A 27,812-nucleotide genomic window follows, 5' to 3' on the forward strand; every position below is an offset into this window, starting at 1 on the left:
CAGTAACTGGTTTCCCCATTCCAACCTTTTCCTCTTGTAATCTGCTCTCTGCAGAGCAGCCAGAATAATCTGGCTGTCGGCTGCCACTGTAGCCTCATCCTGATGCCCTCTCTGAACCTCCTCTTTTTAGCTACGGTGGCCTTCTGGTAATTTGTAGAACATGTGGCCTTTTTCTCCTTTTACACATGGTTTTTGCTGCTGGGCGGTCCTTCCACTTGTTTTTATTTATTTTATTTTATTTTTTATACAGCAGGTTCTTATTAGTCATCAATTTTATACACATCAGTGTATACATGTCAATCCCAATCGCCCAATTCATCCCACCCTCCCACCCCTCTGCCGCTTTCCCCCCTTGGTGTCCATATGTTCGTTCTCTACATCTGTGTCTCAATTTCTGCTCTGCAAACCGGTTCATCTGTACCATTTTTCCAGGTTCCACATATATGCGTTAATATACGATATTTGTTTTCCTCTTTCTGACTTACTTCACTCTGTATGACAGTCTCTAGATCCATCCACGTCTCAACAAATGACCCAATTTCGTTCCTTTTTGTGGCTGAGTAATATTCCATTGTATATATGTACCACATCTTTATCCATTCATCTGTCGATGGGCATTTAGGTTGCTTCCATGACCTGGCTATTGTAAACAGTGCTGCAATGAACATTGGGGTGCATGTGTCTTTTTGAATTATGGTTTTCTCTGGGTATATGCCCAGTAGTGGGATTGCTGGATCATATGGTAATTCTATTTTTAGTTTTTTAAGGAACATCTGTACTGTTTCCATTTGTTCTTTATGTGGCTGTCTCCTTCCCCTCTGATTTGGTTTTCTCTGCTGTGTAGCAAATTACCACAGATTTATTATCTCACAGTTTCCATGGGATAGGAGTCCAGGCACGGCTTGGCTGGGTTGTCTGCTCGGGGTCTCGCAAGCTGCATTCAAGGTGTCAGCTGAGCTGTGGTCTCCTCTGGGGCTCCGGGGCCCCTCCCAAGCCCGTTCAGATGATCGGCGATGTGCAGTTCCTTACGGTTAGCTGTGGGAGTGAGACCCTCAGCTCCGCAGTTCACAGGCTGGCTGTGACTTCTTCAAGGCCAGTAGGAGAGCATCTCTCCTGCCTTCATTCTCCTCCTTCAAGAGACCTGAAGTCACCCCAAGACCACTCCATCCAGGGAGGTGGTCCCCTCCCTTTATTATCCTCATCGCCTCACAAGTGTAGCTCTCAACACTGTTTTCGATAGTTTGTTTACTTGTTTATTGTCTGTCTCTTCGACCAGATCACTAGCCCTGTGAGGGGAGGGCTCTGTTTACTCCTCCGTTGTATTCTCAGCATCCGATAATGTGTCTAAAATGTGGTTGGTGCTTATTAAATATTTGCTGAATGAATGCAGAAGGTCGATAGGTGGCCAGCAAGGGGATCGCACAGCCTTTTTGTGTGTGGATGGGGAGATGCTGGCTGTACAGTTCAGAAGAACAGGGTGGAAAGAGCTGTGTGTCGGTGTGACGTGACATTTGAACCAGGTCCTCTTAACCTCAGGGCCTGCTTGTCTGCCTCGCCACCTTGCTCACCTTTCATGCTTTAGGCACTTAGCCGGGTGAGGAGGGGAACAGCCAGTGACAACTTAGAGGAGTTGCTTTTCTGTAAGAATGTTGACTCTTCCCTTCGAGATGCTCTAAGGCAGTAGTTCCTAACCAGGGGCATCCTTCAGAATGACCCGAGGCTCTTCCAAAATACAGGTGTCCAGCTCTACCCGCCGAAGGTCTGATTCAGTAGGTAAGTCTGGGACATGCAGAGTTTGGAAAAAACAACAAGAAGAACGCCACCAAACCCCAGACGATTGTGTTTTGGATCCATGGTTTGAACCACGGCTCTTACAATTTGAAGTTCTATTTTTATTCTTCAGGGTATTCTTAGAACATCGGGGTTTAGGGACAGAATTCAGGCTTCCTTATTAATTGGGGGTGATTTTAGTCCTCGTTCCTTTAAGCCTCTTGTGTTCCAGGCAACTGTGGGAATTTAAGTCGCCTTCTGGCTGGAATACAGTGTACAGTGTAAGTTGTAGAGGTTTACACTTGGCCACTGTGGGTGGTGATAGAGAGGAAGACCGACTGCCAGTGGTCTGGAGGAAGGAGAGGCCTGACCTGGTTCTGTGTGAGTGAGGTGCCTCACCCCATGTGCTGGGAGCGTGGAGTTTTTGTGCCACCGCCAGGCTACGCTGCTCCCTTGTCTGTTGGTTTTGCTTGTTCAGAAGCTGCTTGCTTCTTCCTTCATTTCTCTTAAACCCTAACAGAGAGGCAGATTCAATAAGGTTTAGTAATCTGTGCCTGAGACCAAACTATTAATTATTCCACATGATTGGTGCCTCCTGTTCCTACAATGCACATATTGTATTTCTCTGTTTAAGGGAAGTTGCGTTTGCCAACTTTTTATTGCTTTACCTAGATTCTTGGCAGTCTTTTTTTGGTTTTGTTTTTAAATAACATTGGTAGGAGTTCAAAGGGAACCACAGATAAATGATGGCATGCCCTTTTCCACCCAACAGAAGACTCTTAGAGCTTGGGAGGTTGTAGAATGGTCACGCAGTGAAAGGAGAGGAGGATGGGGTAATGTGGGTGGTAGAGAAAAAGTGTAAAACTTGAAATGGTAAGAGGTCACAAGAAATGAGCTCCAGGCCAACAAGCCTTTTGAAATAATTTCTGGCTATCTCTTTCTTGGACTATCACATTTTCTGGTCAATTCTCAATTCCAGTATCAAAATGATGCCATCCCTTAGTTTTCCTTACGTACCCTTTCTGCTTGGGCCCTGCATTGAGCCCCCATATTGTTGATTCCCAGCCTCCACCCAGAGCCTTGTACATTTTTATTGGCTTTTCCTTCTGTTTTCCAACTCCAGATTTCCCAAACTGCTTTTGGGGGTACTCTTCCAGTAGTCTGTAAAAATGTGGGGAAGGTTCCTGACAGTATCCTCCTGGGGGGGAGATTCTTAGCATCCACTGGGGATATGTAGGGTTCTTTTTAGTCCTTACTCAGGAAACCCTTTTAACTTGGTTCAACCTATTGTTTGTCCGGCCTCATGTGAGCACAGAGCGCTTCAGAGGGAAGACCCTGCAGTGTATGGATTGAGAGCATTAACTTTCTGTTGTTATTTTATTGTTTTTCTGTTCAGTGTAAATGGATTATTTTTAGAGTAATTTTACATTCACAGCAACGTTGAGGAAAAAATACACAGCGTTCCCAAATACCCACTGCCCACCCCGTATGCACAGCCTCCGCCATTATCAACATCCTGCACCAGAGTGGTACATTGGTTACAACTGATGAACCTACACTGACATGTCATTATCCCCCAAAGTCCGCAGTTTACATTAGGGTTCCCTCTTGAGTTGTACATTCTATGGATTTTGACAAATGTATAGTGACATGCAGCCATCATTATGGTCTCATACAGAATACTTGCACTGACCTAAAATTCCTCTATGCTCTGCCTGTTCATCCTTTCCTCCCTACCCTCAACCCCTGATTCTTTTTACTGGCTCCATAATTTTGCCTTTTTCAGAATGTCATATAGTTGGAATCATACAGTATGTAGCCTTTTCAGATTGGCTTCTTTCACTCAACAGTAGGCATTTAAGATTCCTCCAAGTCTTTTCATGGTTTGGTAGTTCATTTCTTTATAATGTTGAATAACATTTCATTGTTAGTATGGACCACAGCTTATTTATCTCTTCACCTACTGAAGGACACCTTGGTTGCTTCCAGGTTTTGGCAATTATGAATAAAGCTGCTATAAACATCCGAGTGCAGTTTTTGTGTGGACATAGGTTTTTGGCTCCTTTGGGTAAATGCCAAGGAGTACAGTTGCTGGATCGTTTGGTAAGAGTATGTTTAGTTTTGTAGGAAACTGCCAAACTGTCTTCCAAATGGCTGTAACGTTTTGCATTCCCACCAGCAGTGGATGAGAGTTCTTGCTACTCCACATCCTCGTCAGCATTTGATATTGGCAAGCTCTGGATTTTGGCCATTCTGATAGGTACATTTTTGTTACTTTTTGATTTGGTGATTTCTTTCTTTCTTTTTTTTTTTAATTTATTTTATTTTTATTTATTTTTGGCTGTGTTGGGTCTTCGTTGCTGCACGCAGGCTTTCTCTAGTTGCGGCGAGCGGGGGCTACTCTTCGATGTGGTGCACGGGCTTCTCACTGCGGTGGCTTCTCTTGTTGCGGAACATGGGCTCTAGGCACACGAGCTTCAGTAGTTGTGGCTCGCGGGCTCTAGAGCACAAGCTCAGTAGTTTTGGCACACGGGCTTAATGTGCCTGGTCCTGGGATCTTCCCGGACCAGGGCTCCAACTCGTGTCCCCTGCATTGGCAGGTGGATTCTCAACCACTGCACCACCAGGGAAGCCCGCAAGTACAATTCATTAATACGTTTCATGACATAGACACTAAGTTTGAAAGCGTTGACTATGAAGACAGGAAAGTTCAAGTCTGGGCTCTTCCCCCTCAAGTTGTCTGCGTTTGGGTCATCTACTTACCTCTCTAGACTTGAGTTTCCCCATCTGAACAACGAGGTCAAAACTTGGATCCATGAGGCTGTGGTGTGGATTCAACAAGATGAAATGCTTAACGCAGCCTCTACACGTGTTGAGTGTCTGTTAAAAAACACCTCGCTGGTTAGAAAATGCTGCTCCAGGCACTCTCTGTGCTCCTCTCAGGCACAGTTACCCCCCTTTATTTGACCTGCACATCCCTGTCTCTGTTTCCAGGCTGTAGGCTTGGAATGTCCTTAGTGCCATTTACCAAGGGTTTTTTCTCTTCTGTTTAAGCAACTTCCAAAGTTGCTTTAAGAATGTTTCCTTAAATTATTGAAAACAAATTCTTCTTGAATTCTTGTCCAGTATTTGATCTTCCCTGAGGTTAAGTCTCAAAAGATGAATCTGTGCCTCTTTGGATCTGTCTGTTATCTGCTTCTCTTCCTTCTGTTCCCTCCCTCCCTCCTCCTCCCCCTCCCTCCCCTTCCCCTCCCTCCCCCTCCCCTCCCTCCCCTCTCTCCCTCCCCTCCCCCCTCCCCTTCCCTCCCTCCTCCTCCCCTCCCCTCCCTCCCCTCCCTCCCTCCCCTCCCCTCCCTCCCCCTCCCTCCCCCTCCCTCCCATACCTCTCCCCTCCCTCCCTCCCTCCCTTCCTCTTTTCCTCTACCCCCAACCCCCTCCACCTCCCATTTCTCAGTAAATATTTATTGAGAACCTGCTAAGAGCCAGAGACCGTGCTAGTTGCTGGGCATATAAAATAATTCAGGTGGGCTCTCTGGCCCAGGGAGTGCACTTTCCAGCTGGGATGATGCATGTGGATGTGTGAGAACAGTACTGTGTGGGGTTGGAGCTGCTCTGAGGGAGAAGCCTTGATCCTTATCCTTGCTCGTCCCTGTGTGATTTCATGTAACGGCTCAGGTTCCCTCCGCTGTTCACATCATCAGTGTTGGCTTTCTTGGGCCATGAGCTTCCTGGGAACAGAGATGAAGCCCCTTGTATAGCCAGGGCCTTCATACACAGTGATCAGAGAGTTATTCAGTGTGTAGATAACATAGGTCAGCAAGAAGGTACAGCATGTATATACAAACTGCCGAAAGAAGGAATTTACATGCAGTTTGCAGATGAATGCCTTTCTTCATTGGTTTTTCCAGCTCCTGTCACATATAGAGAAACTTCGAACCTCAATGATAGATGATCTAAATGCAAGTAATGTATTCTACAAGAAAAGGATAGAAGAGCTAGGGCAGAGGCTCCAGGAGCAGAATGAGCTGATCATCACTCAGAGACAACAGGTATTTTGGAGTGTATATTGGCACCGTTTTTATGTAAACAGTGCAGTTTATCTAAGAACATGTGTTTTTATTTTAGAGCACTTGTAAGTTGGATAAGATAAAGAAGATAGAATATTTTTTTCCCTGTGGTTGTTTGTATAAGTAAATAAAATAATTTTTAAAGGTATCTTAAAATACCGTAGAGCAATCAGATTTATTCAATTAGAATTCAGAATAAATGTGAAGGTAGCCAAAATTTCTTTTGGTAATTCCTTACCAAAAGAAGCAGCTGAATCCAAATGCTGCTTTTATATAACGTTTGCCTCCATGTCATTAAAGTCCACATGTCCTGTGTCTTTGGAGGATTTAGTGAAAAGGTTCATTTACTGAGTACGGTATCTGTCCATTATCCAGTATGTCCCTGTCTAGTTCAAACATGGATCACTGAAAGACTGTTCTTCTTTGCAGATTAAAGAGTTTACCAGTAAACCATTAAACAGTGTCAGTGAACCCAGAGGTAAGTGGACCAGGATTCCAGCGCTGGAGGCAAGGCGGGCCTCCCTAACCGTGTGCTGGACTTCAGAAGAATGTTGGGCCGCGATGGTTCATGAGTGCTAGATGTGCTAAGTTGTGCTAACCACAACCCAGAGAGTTGAAGAATTTGAAATACCTAAACTGTCATAGAATGGTCTCGTATCCTTTTTATCAGAATATCGTTATGCACCTAATACGTGCTTAGTAACTGTACCTCTGGATGGATGTGCAATAAGATGCCTTATGATTAAAAGTACAGAGTCTGGGGGCAGACCGGATTCAACTCCCATCTCCGGCACTATGTAGCTTTGTGAGCCTCTGCCCCGGTTTCCTCAGCTCTAAAGCTGGAATATTAGTAGTAATTACATCATAGGCTTGTTACAAGGATGAAATGGGAGAACAGGTATAAAGAGCACCTGTTAAACACTCATGAGTGTTGGCTGCCATTATTAATATTAAACTCTTAATTATCCTGAAGTGCTGTAGAGGCTTGCTGCATGATTCTGCATGGTGGTAGGCTGGGGTTAAGGGTTTGTTCTAAGTATAGTGGGGGGATATACAACCTACTGATGTAGCACTGATAGCCATTCGTCTCCGTGTCATTCAAGAGCTAGTCTAGAAGGGGGGCTGGGAGCCAGAAGCGCAGGGTCTCCCAACACAGCGTAAAGCTTGCCTTTTGCCTGCTTTTCTTCCGAGTGATCCCAGTCTTGGTTCCTGTACATCTCAGGTTATTAAGGCATCTTTGTTTACTTGAGGGATGACAACTGGGGATTGATAATGTGTGTATGAGCTGGGTTTCCTCCCTGTTTCTGGGGGCCACGGGAGATACGGGCATATCTCGGAAATATTGCAGGTTCAGTTCCAGACCACTGCAATAAAGCCAATAATCACAATAAAGTGAGTCACACAAATTTTTTTGGTTTCCCAGTGCATAATAAAAGTTATGTTTATGCTATACTGTAGTCTATTAAGTGTACAATAGCATTATGTCTAAAAAAATACACATACCTTAATTAAAAAATACTGTATTGCTAAAATTGCTAACCATCACCTGACAACGCAGGGTTGCCACAAACCTTCAATTGGTAAAAAATGCAGCATCTTCGAAATACAATAAAGTGCAATAAAATGAGGTATGCCTGTACATTGACCTACACGCTTGTTTCCCTCGTTTTGAGATAAAGGTTTGGGAAGGGTGGTGGTTCCCTAAACTTCTCTTGGAATAGTAAGAGTTCAGGTAGTGAGGAATAACTGTATAATTACTTAGACAGCATACATATTTGAAAAATAATTTTAGAAAAAAGTTAGCTTTAAAAGATGTATATTAAACATCTTTTTTGGGTGAGTCGCTATATGTTGGTAAATTTCATTTATTTTTTTGGGGGGTAAGATATTAGGATATGCACTAGCAAAATATAACCCATAGCTTGTGATTTTTGTTATTAATTTTTTTTTTTGTTATTTCAGGGAATCCTTTAACCTGGCAAACTTTTGAATCTAAGCCAACTACCCCAACTGTACCTAGTAAGTTTCTATAATAGGCTCAGGGTTCTAAAGATATTTTTAAAGTGCTAAACCCATACATAACTTCTACTTACTATTTTTAGAGACATTTCTTTGAACATCAGTGTGTTTGGAGATTATATAATGATGTATTTTGGTTCCCAGATTTGACCTAGTTCTAAAACCCAATATTGTAAATATCCGTGTGATTTTGTGGTGATTTGGGTTAGCCATACCTATTACCTTACTCTTACCTTATTACCTTACCTGTTACCTTATTCGCCTAATAAAGGAACAACTAAAAGTTCTTCGGCGTCGCTGCAGTTTGTACTCTTGGATTTCCCAAGGTCATACACTGTGACCACATGACTGTGTGTGGTGGCCGCCACATTTTGGCATCACTGAGACCCTGTGCTGCAGGGTTTGACACGATGGTCCCACCAGTCACTCACTTGAAGTCAGCTCAGCACAGCTGTCTTCCGGAGCTGTCAGGATTTGGCCAGAATCTAAAAAGACATAATCTGTACAGTTCAAAATGGACAGATTGTTTTCTTAATAATAAATAGTTGAAATATTTTTGTTTCCATTCAAGAAAGCGTGTGTACAGGATCTGAATAACGAGGGAGAGGGCCTGCACCGAGGCCGGGCCCTGAGCAACCGTTCATACGGGCCCAGGACTTGTGATGATGAAAGGACATTGATGAACGTGTTTGGGAATTTGGCACAATTGACTGGAAAGGGCTAATTGTTTTAACTGCTCAGCTGCTTCTTGAGGCCTCTTGGTGTTGCTTCTGGAAGCTGAAGAGGTTGAGAGGTGCTCAGGAGGAGAGGGTAGTTTAAGTGCCAGGAGTAGAGCTGAGGGGAGAACAGAAGCATTTCAGAGAAGTATGGAAATTTAAAAGACACTCAATTATTAGTTTATATTTTAATTATACTTAGCACAATATTGGAACAATAATGTGTTCCAATAAAACTTTATTTACCAAAACAGGTAGGGGCTGGTATGTCCCACAGGCTGTAGTTTACCAAACCTGGATCTAGATTAGCAAGTTGCAAATGGGTTTGAAGGCCATATTTCCGGAATTGTTAGCAGTTTACCCACAGTTAGGAGTTGAACACTTTCACACTAGCCATTGTAAAGACAAAATTGTACGTCTATAGGGTACCTGAAGTTTGTGGCTAGTATTTTTTAGAATAGGATTAGAATTAAAGATCTATTCTAATAAGCTAGGGAAAGAGTCAGTAAACTAATAGATAAATAAATAAATAGTTGAGAGAGGAACCTCAGATAGGAATTGTCAAATATTGGAAGAGAGGCTGTAGAATCTAATTTTCTGAGATATTTGAAGTACAGGGTGTTCAGTCTTGCTTGAATCAGGTATACTCCTCTCTGAAGGCTGTGGCTGAATTAATGCCTTCTCACGGTGTCTTCCAGCCCAGTGATTGGGGTAGTTTTTTTAATTGGTTTATTGTACATGAATATTCATAGCAACATTATTCATAACAGCTAAAAAGTGGAAACAACCCACATGTCCATCAACTAATGAACAGATAAATAAAACGTTATCTGTCCATACAATGGAACGTTATTTGGCCATAAAAATACATGCTGATGCTGACACATGCTACAACGTGGATGAACCTTGAAAACATGATGCTGAGTTAAAGAAGCCGATTACAGAGGACCACATATTTAATTGTATGATTCCATTTATATGAAAGGACCAGAATAGGCAAATCCATAGAGACAGAAAGTAGATCAGTGGTTGCCAGGGGCTGGGGGGAGGGAGAGATGGGGCTAATAGATAACAGGTATTTTTGGGAGGTGTACATGTGGTGAGAATGTTCAAGAATTAGATAGTGGTTACGGTTGTACAACTCTGTGACTGTATTTTTTTTAATTTAATTGAAGTATAGTTGACTTACAGTGTTGTGTTTAATTTCTGCTGTACAGCAAAGTTACTCAGTTATACATAAATATTCTTTTTCGTATTCTTTTCCATTATGGATTATCACAGGGTATAGGATATAGTTCCCTGTGCTATACAGTAGGACCTTGTTTATCCATCCTATATATAATAGTTTTCCTCTTTGACTATGTTAAAACCCACTGAATTGTATATTTTAAGAGGGTGAATTATATTTCAATAAGGCTGTTGTTTAGAAATTGGTTTAGGTTAGTTGGTAATATCTTTGTCTTTTGTCCCTCCATTGTCTGTATGTATCTTGACTAATTTGACGAATATTTGGTTATCATCATGTTCAGGTGCTGACGCTATAATTACAGAACGCTGTGAGCTTTTTCTTTTTATGCTTTTTCAGTGAATGCCCCAGCCCCACAGACTTTGGATGCCAAGTCAAGTCTAACAATGGCACATGGTAAGTTTCAGCAAAGCCTCAGCGTTTTATGTACAGTTTCCGCCCTGAGTTAGGTAACTTATTAACTGAAAGTGCTTCTGTGTGGGGTAATTATGCAAACAAAACATTTTGGTGAATGCAAAACAGTTAATAAAACTGCAGTCTTCCTATGTAATGTTACTGTGAACTGATCATACCCACCAGTCATAAAGTATAAAATGTATCTATTGCTGGGCTCACAGGTACAGATTTTAACTCTGGGTAGTACTTGGATCATTTATGATATTTGGGGGAAAGTAGTAGGTATTGGGTAAGTGGATGACTTTCTACTAGACCAGCCAACCAGCACATGCCACAGGGCATATGTGACTGTTTTTATAACTTTCAATGTGGCAGCAAGTCACCTTTTTTAAACAAACAGTTTCAGTGATTGGTTGGAAAAAAGCTAGGAAAGACATGTGATGGAAACTAAAAGAAAAAAGTAGGAACCACTGAATGAAACTGCTGCCAGGATCCAGTTCTTGGACCAGGCCACAGACTGATAATTGTTATTAACATGATCCAGTAGACAGGGTGAATATTTATAGGCATGTTTTATTTTTATACAACTAAGATGCTAACAGTTTTTATAGTATCTTTTTAATATATTGTTTTCCTATGGTCTGCTGTATATTAAATGAATTAAGATGGGAGGGGGACCACCTTTTTCCTGTCTTACCTACAAATGCTTCTGGAATCTAATGACTACTTCATTCCACTTTTCTTTTTAGCCTTTTAGTTAGGACTTAAATCCATGGTCAGTCGAGTTGGACTTTTTTGTCTTCATAAATATTTTGGTCCACATATCATGGCCTTTTGTAATTATCCTTTTTACTCACTGACTGACTCATGAAGTGTTTATTGCCCCTTATTTTTTTCCTAAGATCATTTCAGGTGGATCGGTTCCCTTTGGCATGTGTTTATAATACATAATGCATAAATTCTTCACATATTGGATGTTATTATTTACAAGTGTTTAGAACATGCAGGGTTTTTTCCTTTGAGCCAGTAACAGAGATAAAATGTATGTTTGACCTATAGAAACTTTCTTTAATATTGAATATATGAGAAAATTATCTCTGGCAATTATTCTCTATTCATTTTATTTATGTCAGGTCTAAAGTCTCTCTGTTGCCTCCATTTTTAAGGTTGATTTTTTTTTCCACTCTCTTTTAGATTCTGTTCCCATATAGGTCCATTACAGAGTACTGAATAGAGTTCCCTGTGCTGTTCAGTAGTAGGGTTGATTTTCATAAGGCATTGCTGGCTACTTCTTTTTTGTACCTCAACACGTGTTTTAGTTTCTTTCGTTTCCCACCTTGTTCTCGTTAGCCTCCTATCTGGCATTACACGAGGGCCATACTTTCTTCGTTTTATATTTTTGGTACCCGATAAAGGCCGCACACAGTGGGCGTGCAATGCTGTCTGGGGCTGATTCCAGGGTCCTGACAAATCTGTCAGTCCTAGAGCCCTGCGTTCTGTCTGGGCCTTGGCCTGAATCAGCCGTGCCCCCTTGCTGGCATCTGTTGGGATTGAAATGCTCGTTTTAAATGCCAGCCAGACCTGGCACAAGGCCCACGGCCCTTGGATTGGGATCAAAGCTGGTTTGTGAGCATCTCAATGGGCAGGAGCAGAGGAGGAGGTTTGGCGGCGGCCCACTGCCTGGCCACCCCCAGCTGTGGCAGCTTCCCCAGGTGCTGGGGGGGCAGGGGCACAGGGAGCGTTGGTCACGTATCGCACAGCATTAATTAGCCCAACTTCCTCTCTGTCTTTCCTTTTGTTCTAGCTCAAAGCTTGATGAGGTCCTTTACCATGAAAAATCTCATGATTACTCACCGGCTGAGGTTGGGTTCCCTGAGACGCAGACTCTGGGCTGGAGGTTTGCGGGTGCTATTTGGGCAGCGCTCTCAGACAACACCTGTGAGAGAAGCAGGGTTGGACGTTAAAGGGATGTTGATCCCAGATGCAGCTGTAGCGGAGGCCTCAGCAGGTCTGACCGGGGACTTTAGAGCTGGGATGGGCACTTTGGAATTTTCCTGGATTGAGGCCATCAGTTATAAGACATGGGTTGCCCCAGGGAGGGGGCACGCTCCTTTCAGCTGAGACAAAGCAAAAAGTAGGAGCAAAAGGTGGCAGGAAAGCACTGGATGTGAATTATTGGTGCAGACGAATTGTTTGGCTGAGCATAGAGTATGCAAAAGAGATTTGAGGGACAGGCTTGTTGAGGTTGTTCATGGCAACCACTGAGTGCTGGGCTGAAGCTGTTTGGGTCGTCCTTGTGGCATTTTGTAGCTGCTGAATGTTTTGAGGCTGAGCATGGCAGGATTGGAGAGCTGGGCTGCGGGAAGCTTAGCCTGACCGATGCGTTCAAAGAACCTGAGCTGGGAGATCAGTTGGGTATGTTAGAAATAGTCTAAGAGATTCCTCACCTAGGAATCGGGTTGTGGTGATGAAACAGAAGGAAGTGGACGTAACAGCTGTTCCGTGGGATTGGTGGAAAGGCTGTGCAAGTGATTGGGGGCCGAAGGTGAGAGAAGGCTCAGAACATGATGAGCTCAGGTACTGGGTGGACGGTGGTGCCATTCAGAAAATTCCAGAAGACAAACCCAGCAGCACCAGTAGGGAAGCACTGGGGCTTCGTGGCCAAGAGCCTGGAGTTTGGAAGTAGACAGTCTGGATTCACGGTTGACTCATGAAACTGTAGGGGCCTAGGTTTCCTTACCTGCCAAATGGGGAGAAGAGTCTTGGCTACTTCAGTGGGCTGCAATAAGCGCAGAATGAAGCAAGGCCTTTGGAACAAAAGCCACTGAGCAAGCACTGGCTAACCGTTAGCTTCTAGGGTAGGGGTGATGAAGTCCAACAAAGTCAGCCAGTGGAGAGAGGGCTTGGTGAAGGTCTGGGAGTTTTTCTTCTGGAGGTAATGGTGGGAGACCAACATAAGGATTTTTCTGGAGGCCTTTGGCAAGTTCAGAGGGGAAACTCAAGCCTCCAAGAGTTTCAGCTCTCACCCTGGAGCTCTCAGCTCAGGGCAAGAACTGGAGGCTGGACCTGTGGCTTATAAAGCATGAGAATGGCAGCCCTCCCCTCCCAGTTTGGGACATCAGTCTGCTTTGGGAGCTGGGGTCTGGTCAACCTCACTTCCTCAGCCTTTATTATTATAGGAGCCCAGGTTCGGGAATCTGCCCCTCCTCCGCCCTCTGCGTCGCTGCAGGAAATGTCAGATTTTGACACTTAATCCTGACTCAAGAGAGATAAGTCATAGGATTATCCCTGTAATATAATGATAATAAAATGCATATGATGATTTTGTAAAATTTTATAAAACTTTTCCTCATAACTTTATTCTTGTCATTTTCATAAAGTACAATAAAATATAAACCATGTGAATTAAAAAAATGAGATTAGCTTAATCCTCCTAAAACCTGTTTTCAGCAGTTCAAACTAGTAGAATAGTCTGTTTGTATAACTTTATTTTTTAAATTTTTAAATTTTTTATTGAGGTATAGTTGACATATAACATATTAATTTCAGGTGTACAATATAATGATTTGACATTTGTATCTGCTGCAAAATGATCACCACAATAAGTCTAGTTAACAGCCATTGCCACACATAGGTACACATTTTTTTTCTTTATTTGTATAACTTTAAAATCTTGATGCTGAATAACAAATATGAAAGCACCTTTTTGATGTTCAGCAGTTGTGTTACATGGATGGAATTACATGCTCCTTTGCGGGGCCGTGTTTACGTTTCAAAATTAAAGTGGACTCCTATTTACTAATAGGCTGTGTTCCGAAAGTTCATTTGAAAGTAGTTTAAAATGCATTTCTCCCATACAGTCAATGTCAGATATGTTGAGTAGATTGCTGAACAAGCTGTAAGAGCCTATTTTTAAACACCTAAACATAATACATATTTATTTGTATATTCCTATTATATGTATATGTGTGTGCATGTGTATATTTGTATATGCCTAAAATAGAGTATCAGAAACACCCTTTAGTAAATTAAAAGCCAGACCTTCTAAGTAGGAGGTAGTAAATCCGAGGTAATACGTGCAAAGCTCTTAATCTGTGCCTGGCAGCCCGGTGAGCACTCAGGAATTGTTGCTATTACTACCCTCCCCAGTCGCCCACCCTGGGGTCTGGTGGCAGGATGCAATGACCCCCGTTTTGTGGGAGCACGTGGAGAGCTTTCTGGGCAGGTGCCCCACGTCAGTCTCCAGGCTGAAGATGAGGGGCCCAGGCACCTCCTAAGTCAGACTTTTGGTTGCATTTCATTCTGTGCCTAATGCCTGACTGCTGTGGTTAGTTAGACCTTCAGCCAAGACCTGAGCTTCTCCACGAAGGAGCTTTCCCTCTGTTGGTCGGATGGGGTTTGCTTTATCCGTGCTGCCTGCGGGTTTCCTTGTGTGGGCACAGTGACGTTTCCCTAGGAAGTCACCCGGAAGCCTCATCTCCGCTGGCCACTGTCCTGGGGTGGGATTGGGAAAAGCCCATCTTCGTTTCTCATCTCCTCAGCTTCACCCTGCTGACTCTCTGGGAGCAGAACTAGGTCTTGAAACGTGGTTTAGGGACACGAAGGTGTATAAGAATGGGTCTTAGTCTGCTGCTGACCCCAGGATACCTCTCCTTGCCTTTTTACCATTCTGGTCCTTCCACTTGAAGACCCTGGGGCTGGCAAGAAGTGGGAATCCCAGGGCCCTGGGAATTTTTTATGTTTTTATCTTTGGAAATTGAATATTTTCAATAATTTTCTATCTAGCCACCTGGTCAAGATACAAGGAAAATATTTTTAGGGATAAGTGAAGAAGATCTTTTGCAGTTGTGTTCTTGTGCCTTAAAAAAATCATGTCTGGCACTAAGTTGATGAGCAATAAATTTTAACTTTATTATTTAAAATGTAATTTCCTGACAGTGGAGTTAACAGAAAATACGTAGCAAGGGAAGATACTATGGAAAAGCGGCCAGCTTTAACTGGTTGCCTTAATATTTTTTTCCCAGTAAATTCTTGCTATTTTCGGCATGGTTAAAATACTGTGGAACTATATCTTTCAAAATTGTTTGAAAGGAACTAATTTTACTTTGCTGTCGTCCTATTTGTACTATTCTTATTTTTCCTCATTAATAGAACAGGCATTCTCATCGCACATACTGGAACCAATAGAAGAACTTTCAGAGGAAGAAAAAGGTAACAAAGAGCTTGATCAGGGTTTATATCTGCATCAACCACATTTAGATGCTAAACCCCAAGCCTTGGAAGTATGATTCAGTGGTTTTTATCGTAGTGTATCAAAATTAGGGAAGACATTTAGGTTTGGATTACATTTTCAATCCACATGTAGTATTCTGTCATCCTGTTCCCCTAATGTGCTGTTATATTTTTCCCCCACTTTACTGTTTCTTAGTATACGAATAAGAAATTTCCTGTGTCAGTGAACTTGAAAAAATATTTTAAGCCTTTATGTCAATGCAGAGATTTTTTGATCAGATGACAAGTCGACACAGTTGTGTGGCAGATTATACAAAAATATTCGTATCACAGTAGTTATTTCTCATGCCCTGAATCTATGAAATGAATAGGTGAAGTGCCCATTTCAAAAATTGCTTTTAATAGCAAGGAAGGCATAATGTCTAAGCTCTGAATGTGGAATATTTACATGCAGAATATCTTAATGGCAGAATTTGGGAGCTGTTACAGGTTTGGGGAGATAATTAAAATTATTACTGCTTCCTCATTTTATTTGGTAGTAATAATAAAACTTATTTCCTATCAACTAATCTTTGAAGCTTATGAATATTTATTTACATTATTAAGAATATTTTCTAATGCTAGATTTATCCTAAAACAATTATGTTTGAATCAGTTTATCATAATTTTCTCCTTGGTAATAATAATGCTTTACCATATTTCACTTCTTTAGGAGAAAGCAAATTGTTAATATTTACATGGGCTCTGGTTTTGTCATTTTTGTTAGGAAGAGAAGTAAAATTATATGTTCTAATATGTAAATTCTTGATATTTGTTATAACTTCTTATGTGTTCTCTAGACTTTTTCCAATTTTTTTGTTTGTTTGTACAAGGCTACAAATTGAGAAGGGACTACATCAGGCATATCTATAACATCTACATGATGTGTATTTTCATTTTACTTGCATGTAACCTGCTTTCTCTCTCCTACATAAGTATCATTTACTGATGTCTGGAACACAAAATCCCTTGTTCTCAGAAGAATCTATGAAATGTGTCAGGAGGTTCATAGATAGGGTCCAAAATTTTGAAACTGGAATCTCAAGTCATATAGTTCACACTCATTTAAAAACGAGTCAGCTGGTTTCCAAGAGGAATCCTGATTTGTCCATCATCCCCATTTCAGTTCCAGGTTTCACCCACTGCATATTCTGCCTGTGTGTTTCTTTTAGAATTCTACCTAGACAATGTTAAGGCATGAGTTAGGGATCGTTGACAGCAAACACCATCATCGGCTGTTGCCACATTTAGGGAGCTGAGTTGGGAAAGAAAATAATCTTTGCCACCCTCCACGTGTTCAGACACGGCTCTGGTGAGGGATGGGAAAGTGCCGAGGACCGCTGAGAATAGCCGAGTCCCAGCGCTGTCACAGAAACCTGCGACCCCATCTTTCTAGTGCCTCCGTGGAGCCAGCATGCTGGCAGCAGATTAATTGCCATCAATAAATTCCTCAGCTTGTACAAACACTTGCAGACAAATACCTGTGCAGATTAATCTTAGCAATGGTTTGCAAACACAGTACAACTTTTTACCAAGAAGTAACTCATATGAGACTATTTCTTCATCCTTACTTTCTGACAGTTGTGTTGAGGCTGACTTGATCTTGCTGTTCTGTAGGATGTTAGAATGTGAGGGCCAGGAGGGATCTTAGGGGCTATTTTATTTTTCAGAAACTTGAAATATGGGGGGATTAGGAGCTTGCTTCAGGTCGTCGAGTTTAATTAGTGACAGTGCTGGAACTAAAGTCCACGTTTTCTGTTTTCTGTAGTTTAATGCAAAGAACAAAGAGATGGAGGAAGGCAAACTGGTCCAGCCTTTGCAGGACTGGCTGGGTGGCCTTTGGGGAAGTCGCTTTACCTCTGGCTTTAGAGTCCTCGTGTGAATAATGAGGAGATTGAGTACTAGATGATCAAGTCCCCTCCAACTCAGAAATTCTGTTGTGTTTTGCTTCGTTTTGCTTTTTGTGCGTTTGTTTGTTTTGTTTTTTACTACTTGCTTTGTGCTACAATTATTTGCTTACCATAAATGGTGTGTTGTAAGTCTGATGTAACTGATCACACGTGTGGGCTGTTGTGCGTTAGTCTGGCCATCTGCTTGGGCATGCTTTAAAATTTTTAATTAGAGGAAGTGCTGATCTCTAGAATATTTTGTCTTGTTGATCTTGGTGAGCAATACGTGCTTTATATAAAATCTTCAGCTCTGATTGTCTTTCAAGTAATTCATTTCACCTTTACATAAAAACATTATTATTTTTTCCTATCCACTCTACCTTCTTTCTCTTGCTTCTGTCGGCCAGCCCCAGCCTTGTAAGAGTTCTTCCTATCAAGGGTTTTCTAATTATTCACAAATGGCTTTCCAAAGCTAGCACAAACATGTAAAGGGAATTTGAGGACAGAGGGAAATGTTTAATCTTCCGTCATTTGGGGGAACTTGGACGTCAAAATGAACTTGTCTTCAGGGGTTAAGGGTGAACCCAGACCAATCAGCAAATGAATTCAGTTACTGCCATCAAAGGCCTTGCAACTCTTCTAGACCGGCCAGTCCATCTGGGCATCACTTGACCCCTGCATGTGGCCCCATAACCCAGAGCCTCTCTTCAAGCTGTGCTTCTGTGTCATTCCTTATATCTGAGATGCTGGCCAAAGAATTTTCTTTGCCTAATTGGGGTGGGAGGCGCATCTATTTCAATGGTAGCTCCATGACTTCCAGGTTCTCTCCTGGTACCTCCTTTTACTTTTAGCCCCAGACAGTTGCCGACTTGATGGCCAAGCAGCAACCAAAGCCAGTGACAGCCGTGGCTGCAGCTAAGCCCTCTAGATTCTGATGGATTCAGTTCCTAGGACAGAAGTGTTTTTTCTGTGTGTGTGGTTTCAGAATAGTGGAAAAACATTGGTGGGAAAACAACAGCATGAATGCTGACAATATAATGTTTAAGATTACTACCGATTTTTATTCATATAGAATCACATAAAATTTCATAATTTTGATTTAGCAAGCCACCGAAGCAAAGTATAGAAAAGCATCATCATGCAGGATTTTCCCTCCTATTTAATGTACAAATAGTAATTTGACCAATTTTGCCTTCAACAAAACTGTTAATTAATGAACAGAAATATTCTTTACTACTGGACTTGACTAGTATTTAGAAAACATCTTAACCAAAAGGCATATTTTCAAGATCTTCTGCAAATGCACATGCCATCAGAACCTAAAAATTCCATCTGCTGAGGTGGGTAAGACCATGGAACAATGAAGTATCTGTGAGGACCCGCCTGCAGCCCCAGACCTAGGCAGTGGCATTTGGTGCCCCCTTCTTTGGGTGAAATTCTTTCGTTAGGAGAATAGACTTCCAAATGATAATAATACCATTGTCACATTCTCCCAGATCTGCCTTTGGATGTTCACTAAGGGTCTCAACTGCCCAGCACTGAGTCTGTTTCCTTGAGCCTTCAGTTTCCTTTGACATAAGGACTCAGTTCTTCAAGGTCATTGTAATCATGCCCCGTTCTCCAAACCCTCTTAAACTAGACATTTTTTGGTAAGGAATAAAAGGAATAAGGAAGGAAACATTAGGAGAATCTGGCCTGTTATTTTTCTTTGTTTTTAATTATAGGTTGTTTTAAGCAAAATATACTTTTCCTAAGACTTTTTAAAATTTCGTTTTCATTTTGGTAAGTATTTTGAGAAGGATAATAATCTTCACGTTTTGAAATTTTATGTGAACTTAACCTCCACTAAATTTATTATATAAAAACTTAATTATTTAAAAGACATAGGGCTTTTTCTTCATTAAATGATGCCTAAATTCTAACTGAATTTAGGAGTAATGAATTCTTGAGGAAGTAGTAAAAATAATTTTAGGATAAAACGTTAAACTTCTAAATAAGTTTTTTCGATTTTGCTTCTCTAGAGATGTATTTCTCACATTATTTATCTAGCTATAATTTGATTAAGTGATCAAGAAAAAGTCTTCAAAGATACTGAAGTTTTGAAGCAAACTTAAGGTAGTTTTTTTTTTTAAATAGCATTACTTGACTCTTTATTTTTATTTATTTTTTTAACATCTTTATTGGAGTATAATTGCTTTACAATGGTGTATTAGTTTCTGCTGTATAACAAAGTGAATCAGCTATACATATACATATATCCCCATAAGGTAGTTTTAAAAGCTACAGTACTTAAGCATTATATATTGTGCTGAATGACTGAACTATTCAAAAACTTTAAAACATTATAAATGCTTGCTTGCTGTTTAGAAGTTGTGTTTTGCCATTTTCTGCTTAGAGGTTTAATGTATTTGTTTAATTCCTTTTTAATATGTTATAAAAACTTATTTCAGGAAAGGAAAATGAACAGAAATTAAATAACAACAAGATACATTTAAGGAAAACTTTGAAGAATAACCCTTCCCTCACTAGGGAAATAAGAACAGTCTTGGAGCAGAGTTTGGTGGAGAAACTGGAAACCTTGGGGATTAATGCAGTAAGTTCACCCACTTGGGGAATATTTGCTGTTTTGTCTTGTTTGGCTGCACCACGTGGCTTGCGGGATCTTAGTTCCCCGATCAGGGATCGAACCTGGGCCATGGCAGTGAAAGCACAGAGTCCTAACCACTGGACTGCCAGGGAATTCCCTATTTTGTTTTCTAAATAAGAAAGGATCAGAGAAGAGAAGAAGGCATGTCAGTTCTGTCACATGTGGAGATCGGAGGCTAATGTGACATGATTCATTAAACACTTTAGCTGGCATTCACTGTGTGCCTGGCACCTTTCAGAGAGCTTTCCAAATAGTAACTCATTTAAACATAGAAACTAATCTCTTAGGTAGGTGACAATATCATCTGTATTTTACAGAGAGGTGAAGTAACTTGCTTCAGGTCACACGTTCGTGATGAAGGAGCCAGGGTTTGCATCCAGGAAGTTGCAGGGCTGCTTACATTCTGATGTTAACTCCGAATTATTGCCTGTTACAAAATCAGCACTTAAGCTACCCTTATTAAATGAATGGATGAATGAATTGTATTTCACGTTGTTGCCAGATTGAATCGTTCTGTACATCATGTTATATATACTCTTTGCTTTTTACATTTTTCATTGCATACATAAAATATACAAACTTAATTGAACAACCTGAATTTATATACCTGTGTGTGTATATGTGTATATACATCACATGTGCATATATGTATGTGTATGCAAAAGTATGTATGTGCGTGGAATATGCACAGATATGTGCACATGTACATGTGTGCATAACGTACATGCAATGCATGTATGTTTATGTGTGGCTGTGTGTAGTGTGTTTGTGTATGCAGGTCAGTGTGTATATGCACGTGTGTGGATATTGTGTGTACGTGTGTGTGTGCCCAAATCTGTGTACGTATACGTGTATATACACGTGCATGCATTTGTGTGTATCTGAATGTATGTGTTATATACACATATACATGTGTATACAGATTTGTATGTACATGTGGGGGGGGGTTGTGTGTATGATCTGTAACCACCACCCAGATCAAGAAAGAGATCCATCATTTCCAATACCCTAGAAGACTCTCTTTGCTTTCCTTAGTCAATATAACTCCGTACTCCCCAGCCAGAGGTAATGGCTATTCTGACTTAGTTTTTTTTTGTTCTTGAACCTCATAGGAGTGGCATCCTACACTGTGTTTTATTTTGTGTCACTTCTCTTGCTTATGATTTTTTCTGTAAGATTCATACTTACTGTTTCATTTAGCAGTAGTTTGTGGTATAGTATTCCATTGTATGAATATACGACATTTTATCTATTCTCCTGTTGATGGACATTTGGATTTTCAGTTTGGGGCTCTTTTTGGCCATTACATTCTTGTACATGTCTTTTGGTGGACATAGGCATTCCTTTCTCTTGGATGTATATTTAGGAATGAAATTGCTGAGTCTAAGAGTATACATGTTTAGTTTTAATAGGTGTAGCCAAATAATTTTCCAAAGTGTAAAAGTTCACACTGTCCCTATCAGTGTGTGAGAGTTCCAGTTCCAGCCTGCATATTGTTTTGGGGTTATATATTTTATTTGGGACATTTCCTTTTATCCTAAGATTATAAAAACACGCTATATTTTTTCCTAATGCTTACATAGTTTTTTTGTTTGTTTACTTTTTTTGTCTATCTGGCCTTTAACAATTAAGTTTGGAAACAATGAGTTGGAGATCTAACCTTATTTCCAGTTGGATCAGTTGTCTCAATATCTTTCGTTGAGTAATCCACCCTTGCCTCGTTTGTTTGAAATAGCAGTTTTATCATATAGGACATTTTTACATACATTTGGATTTATTTTTGGACTTTCAACGGTTCTGCCCTTTCAACTATTTTTTGTATTCCTTTGCTAACACCATACTGGTTTAATTTTAGTAACTTTGTCCTGTACTTTAGTATCTGTTATAGGTCATGCCTTTTTCATTAGTCTTATTTCAAAAGTTTCTTGGCAGTTCTTCCATATTTTGTTTTCCAGTGAACTTTAGAAACAGCTGCTGCAGTTCCAGAATAACCCCTGTGGGGATTCTGATTGGAATTGCCTTAAATTTTGTGTATTATTTAGGAAGAACTGACATTTGTACAGTATTGGGTCTTTCCATCCAGCTGCAGGGTACAGGAAGACATATTGAACACCTGCTCACACAAACAGGGGTAGATCCATAATGACAGATTGTAGGATGTGAAATGAAGGAAAAGTAGAGGGGAATGAATAACTGAGGTCAGAGAAAACTTCTTCTTGGAGGTGGCAGTTGATCTGATGATGGAGATTTCTGTCCTGGGCAACTGGGTGGGTGGTGGAGCCGCTTCCTGGGATGGGGAAGACTGAGGGGAATGGTGGGGAGGAGATGGGGGTGTGTATGTGACACTGACATTGAATAAATGAATAAATAGGTATTTAACTGGTTTTCTTCTGTCTAGATACCCTTCAAATCCAAAAGAATTTTCTCAAATCACCTCTTAAATTATGGCATTTTCCTAATTGAAAACCTCTGAGGATTTTCTCTTACCTGTGGAATAACCAACCTTTAAGCTTTTCATTTTGGCATCAGTCTCCTTTTCTGCTCTCCTCACCCATTCCTCTGTAGCATTAACCACTAGACATGCCTTGACTGTTTCTATCCCATTGCCTGCCTTTCCCGCAAGGTGATCCTACCCATCTGGAACACTCCCTCTTTCTACTTGTTTCACTCCACCCATCCTTCAGGCACAGCCCATCCTCCCCCTTAAGGCTTCTTGGCCCAGTGGGGCCTCTGACAGCCCCTCTCCCTGAATTCCTCTAGCCCTTGTGGATCCATTCGGTCCTTGTCACACACCTTGCACCGTTGGTTAATCAGTCACACACACGCCTTCCGTGCATTTGGTCCTGGCCCCTACAGCCCCGTACCTTAACCAGTCATGTACAATCATACACACACGTTATGTGTCCCACTGCACCGTGAGCTCCTTTTGGGACCGGGACCGTGTGTCATATGTCAGGGCATCCCCCACCTTACATGCAGCAGTAAGGACGAAAGGTTGGCATGGTTAATGCTGACAAATGTCCATGAAATGAAAAACATCCCAGGATAATTGATTAACTTAACATTTTATTCCTTCAGGATATACGCGGTATTCCAAGTGACCACTTGAACAGAGTGCTAAGAACCGTAGAATCAGCAAGACATGAGCGAGAAAGACAAATACCTAACATTCAGCAAATTCGTGAATTCCTTGAACGTCAGGTCAGGTGTAAAACTGAGGAGAGAACACTACTGTCCACAGGTAAGCCTGCTACCAACTGCCATTTCATTTCTGCAGATGGTAGCAAAATAGAACAACCGTTTCAAAATTTTAAATGGTTCACAAACCTTGGAACTTAACTGGCAACTCTATTATTGTTTGAACCATTAAATGTTGGGTCTTAGATTGTGTTTTTTTTTTTTTTTTTTAATTAATTAATTTATTTATTTTTGGCTGTGTTGGGTCTTCGTTTCTGTGCGACGGCTTTCTCCACTTGCGGCAAGCGCGGGCCTCTTACTGTTGCGGCCTCTCCCGTTGCGGAGCACAGGCTCCAGATGCGCAGGCTCAGTAGTTGTGGCTCACGGGCTTAGTTGCTCTGCAGCATGTGGGATCTTCCCAGACCAGGGCTCGAACCCGTGTCCCCTGCATTGGCAGGCAGATTCTTAACCACTGCGCCACCAGGGAAGCCCTAGATTGTGTTTTTTACATTAAAAACCCCCTGTAGTGTGGAGTCTAGACCCTTGAGACAGGCTTGTTCGTTTCAGTGCCAGCATAGACAGCATTGTAGTATTTTATTCTGCTTTTCACGTCATGGAGACTCAAGAATGACACTACTATTCCAGACAGGTACAGTACTTCTCAAGTGGACACCCTTTCAACTGGAGAAATACCCAAAGCAATACATCTTCCTCCCAAAAGCAGACAGTTGGTTAGACAAAGACCTGTTTTTACCGATAGGACATCTGTTCCAAAGTGAGTATTTTCAAGCCTAAAATTTTTTTATTAACGTTCGTCTCAGTCAGCTCGGGCCACCATAACAAACTACCATAGACTGGGTGGCTTAAACAACAGAAATTTATTCTCTCACACTTCTGGAGGCTGGAAGCTTGAGATCAGGGTGCTGGCACAGTCAGGTTCTGGTGAGGCTTCTCTTCCAGGACTCACAGACAGCCACCCTCTCACTGTGTCCTCACATGCCAGGGAGAGCAAGAGAGCCCTGGTCTCTCTTCGTCTTCTTACAAGGACACTAATTTCTTCATGTGGGCCCCATCCTCATGACCTCATCGAAACCTAATCACCCCATCTCCAGATACCATCATGCTGAGGGTTAGGGCTTCAACATATGAATTTTAGGGGGCCACAAACATTCAGCCCACAGCAACGTTTGACCCAACAGAGAATCACACTTGGAATGCTTACCCATCTCTTGTTGTCTTAGGGAGAGTTGCTGCTGCTCACCCTTTAATAAAGCAAAAATCACCAATTCCATAGAAATCTATTTTAAATTACATTATTCACTTACACCAGAAATATTTTTCTCTTGCTTTTAGAGTTAAGAAAAATATCACAGAAGATCATTTTCCCAGAAAGTCTTCAACTATTGCGTGAGTACTGAGGGAGCAGGGGCTGGTGATGTTTAAAAATTCTTTTCACTGAACACTTCTTTCCTTGTAAATTAGTATGTTCATTGTGGTTCACTAGAGCCATAATTAGTACACATCATATTTAATCTGTGATTCCTTTGTTACATCTTTTTTTCTTTATCAGATATTACCTGGGTCAACAGCACTTATCCCTTGTGGCCTCCATTAACAGGTGGGACCACACCTGAGTCATTTCTGTTATTTTTTCCCCCAACTGCCCACCTCCCGCCCAGTGTCTAGTAATGTTCGATAAATGTGTGATGTTGCTTTTTAATGGCTGGATCCATGATAGTGTAGCCGGATGATATTTTAGTGTTCTAGCTCCTTGTGGAAGTTGATAATGGCCCTAGACCTTACTCTCTTAGGCTCTCCTATGATACTAAGAACCCTAGCTCAGTCATTCCTTAACTGTGTGACACTGATTCAGTTGCTTGCCTGTTAAAAAGGCTCTGTTTTCTTACCTGTAATATGGGATGATGCTACCTTTTTCACAGGATAGTTCTACAAATTAAATGAGAACATATGAAAAGGGCTCAGCCTCAGTACTTGGCACATGTGGGTACTCAATAAATTGTAGGTATATTATTGTTATTAATTGAGTAAAACTAATTTTATAATAATTGAATTCATCATCATTGACTTGTTCTGGCGATACTGATGCTTTATTTCTTCATTAAGGCATTTTGTATATATACTAGAGAAAGAATAAATATATTAAGGACAGTATAAATAATAATTCACCCTTCAAAAGTACTTTTCATGTACATAATCTCATGGGAAGAGCCTTATTTCACGGGATGTAGTGTAACTGAACGTTGTGTGGAATTTAGGTGCTCAATGAATATTTTTTAAATGAGTGAATACCACTCTGAATTTCTGTTTCACTTTAAAATGGGGTGATAATTCACGTGACGATACAAATGAGATTACGTATTTATGTAAAAGTCCTTTGTAGGGTGCCGTGTAAAGGTAAGCCGTAAGTAATGACACTATTTTAAAAGATGACATAGTTTTATTGCAAAAATATTTTTTTCCACTGTGAAATATTTTTCTCAGGTGTGTGAAAACCAATATTAAGAATATACAAATTTGGGCTTCGAGGAGTAATGTCCTAACTTCAGCACATTTTGTTAAATACGCTAGGTGGCTGGCAGGTCTGGATTTGAAATGACTCTTCGGCCTTTTGTGGCCCTGGCTGCCATCTTGTTCTGTGGCCACGTGGGTGTCTGTTATGCTCTCTGGAGAAAATTCCCACTGCTTTAAGGGACACATGGTAAATCCTGAAACTTAGGGAAACAGCGTCCCCTATTTGGGTTTTGATTTGTTTAGGACCCCTCCCTTCAGTTCAGAGGAAGAGCTCGATGATGAGGACCTCCTCCAGGCCTGTGCCTCTCCAGACTTACTTCCTGTGCTGTCATCTAAAAGCAACAAGAGTAGCTTTGGAAGGAACACCGTCAAAAGTGACACTGACTGGACCGAGGGAAGTGAAATTGAGGACTCTGCTATTTCTCCCAAGCCCACAGGTAAGCTTTTGTTATTGAAAATCCCTCTGGAAATTTTGTTTAGGACAGTGGCTCTCACCTGGGGGCACCAAGCCCTGGGAGTCAGAGCTGAGAAAGTGCCCGAGGAAAGGATGGGGCTCATCCAAAAGCTGCTGCCGCCTAAGGAAAATGGACAGGGCTTAGCAGGTAACTGATGTTCACGTGGAAGGAGAGGAAGGGGTTGGGGGTGCCTGGATGTATTCGTAACAAATATAAGGGCTGCTGTAACGAACTACCACATGCTGTGTGGCTTAAACTACAGAAACTTACTGACAGGAGCTGGAAGGCCAAAATCAAGGTGGCAAGGTTGGTTCTTTTTGAGGGCTGTGAGGAGAGGATCTAGTCTGTGCCTCTGTCCTTGGCTTGTAGATGGCTATCTCCTCGCTGTGTCTGGTCACACTGACTTTCTCTGTGTGTGCATCTATGTCCAAATTTTCTGCTTTTATAAGGACACCAGTCATATTGGATTAGGGTCCACCCTAATGACCTCACCTTAACTTGATTATCTCTTTAAAGGTCCTACCTCCAAATAAGGTCACATTCTGAGGTAATGGGGGTAAGGACTTCAACATACGCATTTGGGACACGATTCAACCCCTAACACTGGGTGACCTTGAGAATAACTGTTCTAATACACTGTGCTGCCTTTTGGATATGAGGCAATCCTAAAAGAACATAAGGGCCAAGTCGGTAACTGCTGATAACTTGCTAAGGAGAAGTGACGCTGAAGGGTCATTTTTTTTAAAAAAAAGAAATTCTGTTTAGTGCAATTTAAAAATTATATATTTTAAACATATCACATGTCATCAGTTTATTGTATATAATTTGTATATACCATGTATTTATATAATTATGTAAAATATAACTAATCATTTAAAAACAACTGGTTTTGAAAACAATATATGAATATCCCATTCATGCAGGCTGCCTCACTGAAATTAAAGTTTCTGACCATGTACTTGAATGAGACCATCCTTCTTTGATTTAAAAATTTTATTCTTCTAGTCTAGAGGAACATGATTTCTTTAAAGGAAGTATTTGCAAAGCTTAGACTCTCTCAAATTGTTTGTACGGTTATTTTGGAACTGAAGATAAATATAATTTTTTTTAAACTTTACCTATTTTCTGTGGGTCCTATAGGAACCTCCATTAAAACATTAACTGGAAAAGTTGAAAAGACAGTTTCAAATCACAGAAGTGTGAATAAGCCAGTCGGTGGGCTTAATGTTGCTGAGGCGTTCATCAAAAAAGCACAAAAAGAAGATCTAAAGGTGATATCACTTTTACTTGCTAAGCATACACAAATTCATCTTTTAATGAATATACCTTAATAATTGTATTTTTTACAGTGAAGTGTAAAACAAATATAATTATTTAGTATAGTAGAGGTTGAGATTTTTACATTGTCTTGTTTTCAGTATATTTCTTCCTGTTCCATAGAGAATCAAAGATATTGAAAGGATAACTGGTAATAATACGTCCTATGCTTATCATGTTTTACAGGTTTTCACAATCCTGTCACGTGTATTATTTGACATTTGCAGATATTAGGTAGTTTGTTCACAGAAACTTGTGACTGATTAGAATCTGGGGACTTCAGATCTGAGTCTAGGAACCTTTCTGCCAC

The 27,812-nt window shown here is 41.0% G+C and overlaps 1 protein-coding gene across 9 annotated transcripts in view; it reads left to right on the top strand.

Moving 5' to 3' along the window:
- Nucleotides 1–27,812, top strand: part of DZIP1 (DAZ interacting zinc finger protein 1) — a 53,184-nt gene that overhangs the window by 22,434 nt on the left and 2,938 nt on the right. For 7 of the 9 annotated variants that reach the window (XM_082434620.1, XM_082434624.1, XM_082434622.1 and 4 more), the window contains 11 exons: nucleotides 5,679–5,819; nucleotides 6,267–6,315; nucleotides 7,800–7,856; nucleotides 10,158–10,214; nucleotides 15,366–15,425; nucleotides 19,825–19,967; nucleotides 23,100–23,262; nucleotides 23,844–23,973; nucleotides 24,552–24,605; nucleotides 25,974–26,167; nucleotides 27,326–27,456. In XM_082434620.1, the coding sequence (XP_082290746.1) occupies nucleotides 5,679–5,819; nucleotides 6,267–6,315; nucleotides 7,800–7,856; nucleotides 10,158–10,214; nucleotides 15,366–15,425; nucleotides 19,825–19,967; nucleotides 23,100–23,262; nucleotides 23,844–23,973; nucleotides 24,552–24,605; nucleotides 25,974–26,167; nucleotides 27,326–27,456 (1,179 nt within the window). The remainder of the gene's footprint in view (nucleotides 1–5,678; nucleotides 5,820–6,266; nucleotides 6,316–7,799; nucleotides 7,857–10,157; nucleotides 10,215–15,365; nucleotides 15,426–19,824; nucleotides 19,968–23,099; nucleotides 23,263–23,843; nucleotides 23,974–24,551; nucleotides 24,606–25,973; nucleotides 26,168–27,325; nucleotides 27,457–27,812) is intronic. The other 2 variants (XR_014255984.1, XM_082434625.1) reach the window with 2 other exon arrangements.

Source organism: Balaenoptera physalus (genome assembly GCF_965194825.1).
Source record: "Balaenoptera physalus genome assembly, chromosome: 18".
Taxonomy (NCBI): Eukaryota; Metazoa; Chordata; class Mammalia; order Artiodactyla; family Balaenopteridae; genus Balaenoptera; species Balaenoptera physalus.